This window comes from Pteropus alecto, unplaced genomic scaffold, assembly GCF_000325575.1.
Source record: "Pteropus alecto unplaced genomic scaffold, ASM32557v1 scaffold41, whole genome shotgun sequence".
Lineage (NCBI taxonomy): Eukaryota > Metazoa > Chordata > Mammalia > Chiroptera > Pteropodidae > Pteropus > Pteropus alecto.
The window spans coordinates 2,127,789-2,137,069 of NW_006430464.1; the positions used below are offsets into that span (position 1 = coordinate 2,127,789).

General features: G+C 54.8%; 1 protein-coding gene across 1 annotated transcript; it reads right to left on the reverse strand.

Moving 5' to 3' along the window:
• Window positions 1-2,260: 2,260 nt before the first annotated feature.
• KCNJ14 (potassium voltage-gated channel subfamily J member 14) lies at window positions 2,261-9,275 on the reverse strand. The gene is made up of 2 exons (XM_006905062.3): window positions 5,852-9,275; window positions 2,261-4,201 (listed from the first exon to the last, which is right to left on the reverse strand). The coding sequence occupies exons 1-2, from the start codon at window positions 6,557-6,559 to the stop codon at window positions 3,605-3,607; spliced, it is 1,305 nt and encodes a 434-aa protein (XP_006905124.1). The 5' UTR covers window positions 6,560-9,275; the 3' UTR covers window positions 2,261-3,604.
• Window positions 9,276-9,281: the final 6 nt, after the last annotated feature.

A 9,281-nucleotide genomic window follows, 5' to 3' on the forward strand; every position in this document is an offset into this window, starting at 1 on the left:
GTGAGCCCGCCAAACGCCCCGGGAGCCACCGCCGCCTCCTCAGCGCCAGTCCTCAGCGCCGAAAAGACTCTCCCTTCGCCTCCCAACCGCCCCGCCAGTAGGGACCGCCCCTCGTTTTGACACCGTCCAATCCACTGCAGGCCCTCTCGTCTGCTCCGCCCCCGACACCGAAGGGCCATCCTCCAGGGCCAATAAGCGCACAAGGAACAGACGTAGCCAAGTCCGGCCGGAGGTAGACGGTCTTTGGGGCCAATCGGAGTGCGGACAGGGGGCCGAGCCCCGCCTCCGAAACAAAAGAAGTCACTTGGCTGGCTAGGCCGCCAATGAGAAGCCTCGGAAAGGAGTCGCATGGAGGTGGAACTATGCGGCAGCAAAGAGGACTGCGCCTGCGCGAGGGCTGTGGGCACTAGGATACTGATTCAACCAGCCTCGTTTCTAGTTATTTGTTGCTGGGAGGGCCGTACTTTGTTAGTCTCGTTGCCAGGGGGCGGGGCCACAGCTGCGGGTTGTTTCTGTGAGCCACGCCTCCCAGCAGGCCAAACTGGCTTTTGACGGCAGCGATTGCCACGCAACTGGGAGCAGCTTTGGTTCACCTTTCCTTTGGCCTCCGTCCTCCGATCTCCAGACCCTTTTCTTACCCCCACCATGACCCCATCCACCTCAGCCTCTTCAGAGTCAAGGAGTGGTGGTGGAACCAACACTTGTTCTTCCTTCTAAATGCTACGCTTTTTGGTATCTGCCAAGGATAATGGGCCAATAGGGAAAGGCTAAATATAGTGAAAGCACAGGCTCCGCCTTCCTGGAGCCGTCTGCCTCTCAAGCTCCTCCCTCTCACCCCCAAACTCCTCCCCTTACTTTAGCATCCTTCCCCTATGACAACTCCCCTTTCCTCAGCACCCTCCCACCCGATTCCTTCGCCCTTCTCAGAGCCCCTTCCCTCCTCTTCAACTCGCCTCAGTTTGGCTTCCTCCCTCCTCTCAAACTCTTGATCTTAAACTCCTCCCTCCTCTCAGAATCCTCCCACATCTGCGGCTCTTCCTCCTCCCCAGCCTCTCACTCCCATTCCTCGTCGCAGGCAAAAGCGAGTGCAGGGCCCTGGCCAGGATGGAGAACCTGGGCACCCTTGTCAGGGCAAGTCGCTAATTGGGTCTGAGGTGGTGTCTGGGCCTCGTCCTCATTCACCGTCCCTGGGCAAGGCAGGTGGGGACAGATTCAGGGCCAGGACCTGGTTAAGCTGGCAGATTAGAAACGGAGCCTCGTAATCCTCTCATTGACCTTTATGAGTAGCCCAGACCCTGCCCTCTCAGTGGAAACCCGGGCTGTGCCAGCCCCTGACCCCACTGTCTCCTTCCAAACAGAACCCTTTCCTGTCCTTTCACCTCCAGCTTAATATCCTTCTCCATCCCTAGTTTCCATGGCCCCCAGTGCCCTACCCCAGACACCCGTAGCTGGGATTGCAGCCAGCTAATTAATCCCATCCGGTTATTACGTGGGGATTCTGAAGGATGAAAGGAGGAGGGGGAGCAAGAAGGGGGGACCAGGGTTGCTGCAGCACTTGGGCAGGCAGTGGCCATGTCTGCCCTCGGTCCTGGGTCACAGCGGTGGGAACGCGTCCTCGCTGGCACTGGCTCCTTCTGTGGCTGGCTCCCAGCCTGCTGGGCACTTAGGTAGACAGCAGCATGGGCAGGGGCCAGGCCCGAGGACCCATGCCCCAGAAACACACTCACAGACACACCAGGGCTCCCAGTGGTTTAATCTAGGGGACAAGTCTCCCCCTGAATACATACTTTCCCCTGGCATTCGGAGCTACCCCCTCCTTCCACTGCCACCCAAAGTGGACTACGGAGGTGATTCCGGCCCTTCGACTCAGCCCACGATACCCGTGGCCAGCCCTGTCATTCAGACCTTCAAGTTCAAGGCTGGCCTCCAAGAGCATCTCCCATTCCAGTTGCCCCTGGGAGGCCATGCGTTCTAACATCAGGGAGAGCTGGGCAGTATCTAGGATCCGCACCCCACCCTCAGTGAAGTGAGGAATCATCTTGGTGGAAAGGCCCTTGGAGAAGATCAAGTTCCAATGCCCCATTTTTACAGATGGGGAAACTGAGGTGAGGAGAGGGGAGCGATTTGCCCAAAGTCACACAGTACGTTGGGGCGGAGTTGAGATTTAGAGCAAAGCTTCCTGGATCCTTGTAAAGGACTCCATTCCAATTAGCTCGAGCTCTGTTTCTAACCCTCCTGTAGGAATCACAGGAAAAATAAATAGATATCTGTATTTATATTATATATATATAATACACATATGTATAACATCTTTAAGAAATAGACACACATCACTAGGTGTAGGATTCCAGAGCACTGTCGACTCACCGGCCTTGGGCCTCTCCTTTCCCTTGCCTGATAACTAGCCGTTGCCCACAGGGTCTTGCCCCAGACCCTCACCTTCTAGGTCCACCCAGAAACGCTGCCTGTCAAGTCCTGAGTCCAGGACTGGGAGCTGATTAGAACTTTCGGGTTTTGATAATGGACAACTCGAGATCCCTGGAGCCTCAGATTCTTTTGGCATTACAGAACCACGAAGAAGTCATCTAGAATCATCGAGATTCTCAACTCTGTTGGGCAAACTGGAACCAGTTAATCTCAGACATCTAGGATTGCTACTCCTTCCTTGACTCTGTGGTCAATGTAGAGCCACAGAATCTTGATTCCTTTGGACATTCTAGAATGGCACTTAAAAACAAACAAAAACACTGTGGATCATTAATAAGCATTGATTATCCCCTTGCTTCGATGTCCTTCGACCAGTGGTCTGAAGACACCTATCATCGAGAACTCCCAACGTGTCACTTCAGTCCTTCCAGACCCACAGACTCGCCATTGTTTTGTGCATTCTAGAAACACGACTCTTTAGTTTCTGGAGTAGTTCTACTCTCTAGGTCAAACCTGTTCTAGAACCACCGCTTGCCTCTGAGGTCAATCTAGATTCACAGAATCTTAAAACATGGGCTTTCTGGAACCACAAGTCTTTTCTTGACTTGCGGTCAACGTTTCTTGCCTTTGGTCAATCAAGATAGTCTTGAATGCATGCAGCATTCCATAACTTTCCCTCCTTAGGTGATCTAGAAAAAAACGACTTGATACTTGGTTGACTGAGCCTAACAGGAACAGTCCTTTGAATCTTAGGTCAATCTAGACCTAGAAACTCTTGATTTCTGTTGCTGCTCTGACCCGCTGACTTCTGCCCCCAGAGGAGGTCTATACCACTGATTCCTGATCCTGCTCAACAATTTGAGCCAGCCATGTAGAAGAATCAAGAACCACCAGCCCTCGCCTCTTGGGTGGGCCAGAATTCTGGATCCCTTAGCTCTGGTGAGACTCAGGAATCAAGCTGATTAAGGGGTCTCAGAAGGGAGCACGGAACGCAGAGGAATTAAGATCCAGTATGTCCGCGGTGGGTCCACTAGGCGTGGCAGAACTTCGCCAGCTAATAATTTACCCAGCAGGTCCGTTGGTCTTGGGGAACACTGTCCATGTCCTGGGAGAGGGCTCGATCTCGCCATCTTGCTATCTCTGGGAGGGGGATACAAATCGGGATCTCCAGCTGGCATCACGGGGGCAGGGTCAGAGCCAGGGTTGGTGTGAGTACACGAGGGCTGGCAGCCACATCTTCTGCCTCCGCCTCATCCCGCTCCTTGGCCTCCTCTTCCTCCTCATCCTCCTGGCAACAGCTCAGAGCAAGTTCGTTCTCGTAACAAAATGCAGTCAGAGAGCCGGGGAAGCTAGACTTGGGGCTGTGGGAAGCCCGTTCTGCCCATTCGTCCAGTTCCTTGGCACTACAGACCGGTGTCCCTGGGACCTCGTAAGTGCGATGGAAGTGACGATAGTCGACCTCGTACTGAGAGCCACGCTGGAAGAGGACTGGCTCAAAACGATGGCCCCAGAGCAGCTCGCCAGGGAGATACGAAGAGCGACACTGTGTGGTCATAGCCGTGGCCTCAACCATGCCCTCGAGGATGACCACTAGCTCAAAGTCGGCCCGGGCCAGCTCGGCACGTCCTAGTTCATACAGAGGACTAGACGAGTCAATCTCGTGCACGATGGTGATGGGAGACACGAGGAAGATGCGATCGGTCCCGCCATCGAAGCCCACGTCCACGTCCTGGTGGTCCAGGGGTATGTACTCACCCTCCGGGGTCACTCGAGGCTGCCGCGAAAGGCAAAGGGCCAAAGGCAGACAGCGGAGAGCATGGAGATGGAAAGAGAGAGAGATGGCGAGAGAGAGGGATGGAGATGCAGACGAAGAGAAGAGCAGAGACCAGCGGTGGGTGAATATACAGACTCAGAGAGAGGGGGACGGAGGCCCAGAGAGAGGAGGACGGAGGCCCAGAGAAAGAGGGAACAGAGACTCAGAGAGGATTTGGGGATAGAAACCCGAGGAAGAGAAAGACGGGAGAGGGACAGAGTGATATTGACAGAGAGATATTGACAGAGAGCCACGGAAATCAGCAAGGCAGAGATGAAGTTAAAGAAACAGAAGAATCACATCCGACCAGCAATTGGAGAAGAAGAGGGAGAGAAAAATGGCTTTTAATATACGGCCAGGGGAAAATAAACCAGGATTACAAGCTAGGTCCCATATCCCGTGTTCTACCACTGCTTTGGCTTACGCCCCCAGCTCTTCGCACAGCCCCACCCCCAAACCAACTATAAGCCCTGCACCCCGTGGTGTGTATGCGTGTTTGTGTTTGTGGGTATGCGGTCCCCAGCCCAGGTCGGTTTTGTCCACCTACCCATTGGTTCCATACCTACCCCCACAGGCCACAGAGACTTCTGGGAGAGACAGTATCCCTCCTAGTCAGGAATCCTGACATCTCAAGCAGGAGACAGAGGTGAGGGTTGGGGACCCATTCTCCCCCACCTGTCTCCTGGAGACCCCAGATGCTGCTGGGAGCTGTGGTTCCCACCACCATCCCATCCTCCCTCTTAACCTAAGTCCAACTTCAGCCCAGGGTTAAGTGTCTACTGGCCAAGGGCAGCTAGGTACTGCCCAGAATTTGGGCAGTTTGAGCACAATTCAGAAACACGAAAGCGCCTTTTGCAGAGCGTTGGAGCGAGCCCACTACTATCCCAGGAGCCCATGGGAGTTGTAGTTGTTTTTTGTTTTACGGCTGAGTTTCCCAGCCCCGGCCCTGTACTCCTCCGAGCAGGAGGCTGGTGGGAGACAGTGGGCCCCTGGCGTGGGGAAAGAAGTCTCCCACAAGAGCTGCAGGACCCCGTGCCCAGAGGCCATGGAGAACTGTGTTCTTGCACCCATCCTGGGACCTACATCTCCCACAACCCACAGGGGCATGGCCTCAAGTCACAGGCCTCTGGGAATTGTAAACCCCAGCCGTGGTTTACTCCGCGGGCAAAACTACATCAACGCCTCAGACCACCCACGGGGCACTTTCCCTGCCCCCGGACGCTTCTGGGAACTGCAGTTCAGAGCCTTAACAGGCCAGGGTGGCCCTCTCAGGTCTAGATTTCCCACAACCCCATCGGGGGCTCATCCTCAAGCCTTAGGAAGCTCTTTATGTCTCAAAAATCTATCTCAAGTCTCAGCCTCCAGGAAGAGCTGGTCACGGATCGCCCTCTCTCTCGGGTTTACATCTCCTGAAGCTGATCCGGGACGGAACCGGGGAGGGCCCTTCCGGAGGGACTGCTGGGAACTGTAGTCCACGCGCCCTCCAGGCCCCCATGCACACCTCGCCATCAGGCCTACATCTCCCACAATCCGCTAGGGGTCCCCACTCCGCGAAGGCCCCTTCCGGCCCCCCACCCCCAGCAGCGGCCCGCCCCCGGGGTGGCCCCGCACCTGCAGCAGCTGGGCCCGCACGTGGGCCTCGACGAGGTGACTGCGGCGCAGGTTGCCAACGCGCCACATGAGGCAGAGGCGGCGGTCGCGCAGCGCCACCACCGCGTTCTCGCTAAAGACGAGCGTCTCGTTGCGCTTCTTGGGCTTGGCCATCTTGGCCATGACGGCGCCCACGACGAAGGCGTCGAGCACGCAGCCGGCGATGCACTGCAGCACCACGGCGGCCACGGCGGCCGGGCACTCCTCGGTGACGCTGCGCACGCCGTACCCGATGGACGTCTGCGTCTCCAGCGCGAAGAGGAAGGCGGCCAGGAAGCTGGCCACGTGGGAGAAACAGGGCGCTGGCGGCGGCGGGGCGGCCAGGTCGCCGTGCAGCGAGGCGATGAGCCAGAAGGCCAGGCCGAAGAGCAGCCAGGAGGCGAGGAAGGAGCAGGAGAAAAGCAGGCACATCCAGCGCCAGCGCACGTCCACGCACGTGGTGAACAGGTCGCTCAGGTAGCGCGCACCCTGGCCGCCCAGGTTCACGAAGCGCACGTTGCAATGGCCATCCTTCTTGACGAAGCGCCCGCGGCGACGCCCCACCGGCGACAGCGAAGGTGCCCACCCATTGCGGCACAGCCCAGGCCCGGCCTCCTCCTCATCGCCTGCCCGGCTGTCCCCCGATTCCAGGGCGCCGCTAAGGCGGCGCAGGGCCCTGGCCAGGCCCATTGGGCGGGGACACCCCCTCCACTTGTCCTAGTGGGGGGCAGGCGCCCCGAACCTGCAGGGACAAGATGTGGGTAGCAACGTCAGAGGTGCCAGGGACGGGTGGGCCCTTGCGCGCGTGCTCCCTGGGCCTCAGGAGCCTCATGCTTCACAGCACTGCAGACATGAGCGCCAGTTCACAGATGAAGCCGAGGCACAGAATGCCTAACTTGCCCAAGGTCACAGCTGAGTAAGCCAGGACTTGCACGCTCGCTGTCTGGCTCCAGAGTCCAAAACTCGGTAACTAAGAGATGACTGCCTCTCAGCACCGAGTCAGCATGGCGAGAGGAGCTGGAGCTCCGAGGTTACTTGTTTTTCAAAACAGGCTCAGAAAACACAAGCAACAAAAGGGTAAACCAAGATAAACTGAATTTCATCAAACTTAAAAGCTTTTGTGCTTGAAAGGACACTAAGAAGGTGAAAAGAGAATCCACTAATGGGAAAAAATAGTTGCAAATCACGTATTTAAGAAATTTGTACGTCAAATATATAAAGAGTCCTCGTGACTCAATGATAAAGACAAGCCAGTTTAAAAGTAGGCGAATGATCTAGAAATTTCTCCAAAAAAGATGTACCAGCCAAGATGTGCACGAAAGGATACTTCATTAGCCATCAAGGATGCTAATCAAAACCACGATGAGATACTTCACGCCTACTGAGGATGGCTATAATAATGTAAAATACAAAGCCCCAAACCAGAACCTAAGTGTTGACGAGGACACCAAGAAACTGGCCCCTCTCCTCAAAAGTCTGGTAGTTCCTTAAATGTTTAAAAGTTGCCATATGATCCAGCAACTCCACTCCTAAATATTTCCTGAGAGAAATGTGTTCTCATAAACACGTGTACACAAATGTTCATAGCAGCGTTATTCACAATAGTCCAAAAAATGGAAACAAACTAAATATCCAACAATTGATACATGGATAAATAAAATGTGGTTATGTCCACACACGGGAATAACTCCCCAGTAATGAAATGAAACACTGACACACACTACGATACGGGGGGACCCTGAAAACATTCTAAGTGAAAAAAGCCAGACACAAAAGACCACATACTATATAATTTACATCAAATGTTCAGAATGAGCAGATCCATAAATTGAGAAAGTAGACTAGTGGTGCCCAGGACTGGGGAGATGGGAGTTGGGAACTGCAGCCGGAGGACATGGAGATGAAAATGTTCTAAACTCGATTGGGACGATGGTCGCGCTACTCCACGAATATACTTAAAACCCCTTGAATTGCACACTTTCACGTGTGAGTTGTATGTAAGTGAATTACGTTTCAATAAAATCGTTACCAAAAACAACAACAACAACAAAAAACCGTGCCCCTCAGACCTCGGTCGTGTCTTTTTGAGCCTCAGTTTCTCCAACTGTAAAATAGGGAAATTGGGCTTCATCGGTCAGGAAGGGTCCTCCGGCCATACAAGCAGGCTCAGTTGCTGACCCACTGTGTGCCCTGGGACCACTGGCTTCCTTTTCTAGAGCTTCCATTTACTCATCTGTGGGATGGGGAGAAAACACTGCCACCTTGAAAGGAGGAGGCTACAGAAGAAAGACCTTGGGCTTCTGAATTAGGCAGTTCTGGGTTGAATACTGGCTCTGCCACTTACTAGTCTTATGACTGGTGGCAGGTCATATTCCTCCCTGAGCCTTAGTTGTCTCATTGCAAAATGGAGGGATTCTCAGCAACTTGACAAGGTAGAGAAGGGGGCGGGGGTGCACCTGCAGACCTCAATGCCCTCCAGCAGCTGCAGGGTGACATCTGGCACTGAAGTGGAAGGACTTTCGGGACCTTTCTCGGCTAGGGGTGAAATAATTTGCATACTGGTTCCATCAATATTTTCCAAGAACCTATGTATGTACTGTGACAGGTTCTGGGATCCTCATGAACTTCTTGGCAGGGCTGGGGGACTGCTCAATCTGGAGAGAGGGCTGTTGGTCAATGTCAAGTTCAATACCAATGGCTCATTCCCTACCCCCGGCTCTGCACCTGCTGTCCATGACCACCGGATCGCCCGCCACCTGGGGTTTACTATGCCGATCCCAGGGGCCAAGCTGCGGCTGCGGCTCTGGGCCTGGCTGTGTCCAGCACCCACGATGGAGCCCAACTCTCTTTTTAGACTCCAGGGGTTAGGGCGTTCTTCAAAAAAGGGGAGGCAGACTAATCGCTGAAGGGGTCATGTTCAATGTCAAAATCGAGGCTCCGATCTTGACCTATGCAGTTCTGTCCTGCCGGGAAGTCCCCATTGTGCACTAGAACCCCTCAGAAGCCACCGAAGACAGGGTAAGGGGAAAGTCGGCTGGCGTCCAGCCCCCCGTTCCAGGCTGGGCCTCCTCACACTCGCTCGCCCCTAAGCACAACCCTGGGGACTTTGCTGTTCACGGGAAACCAAGCTGAGCTGCGGAGGTCTGTCTCTTGGGTCAGGCCCCTGACCCGGAGGACGGCAAACCCCGGATCCCCATCCTGGCTTCCTGTGTGCCAAAGCCTGAGGGACAAACCATCGACGACCTCATTGAGCGCGCTCCTGTTTCCTGAACACCTACTGTGTCCAGGGCCTCGAGGCAAGCTCCTCAGGAATCTGTCTGCAGCCCGCCGCTCACCTTGACAGCTCAGGACGCTGGGAGGTCAAGGTCATTGGTCTGGTTCAGATTGGGGAACAGGCTCAGAAACCTGGCCA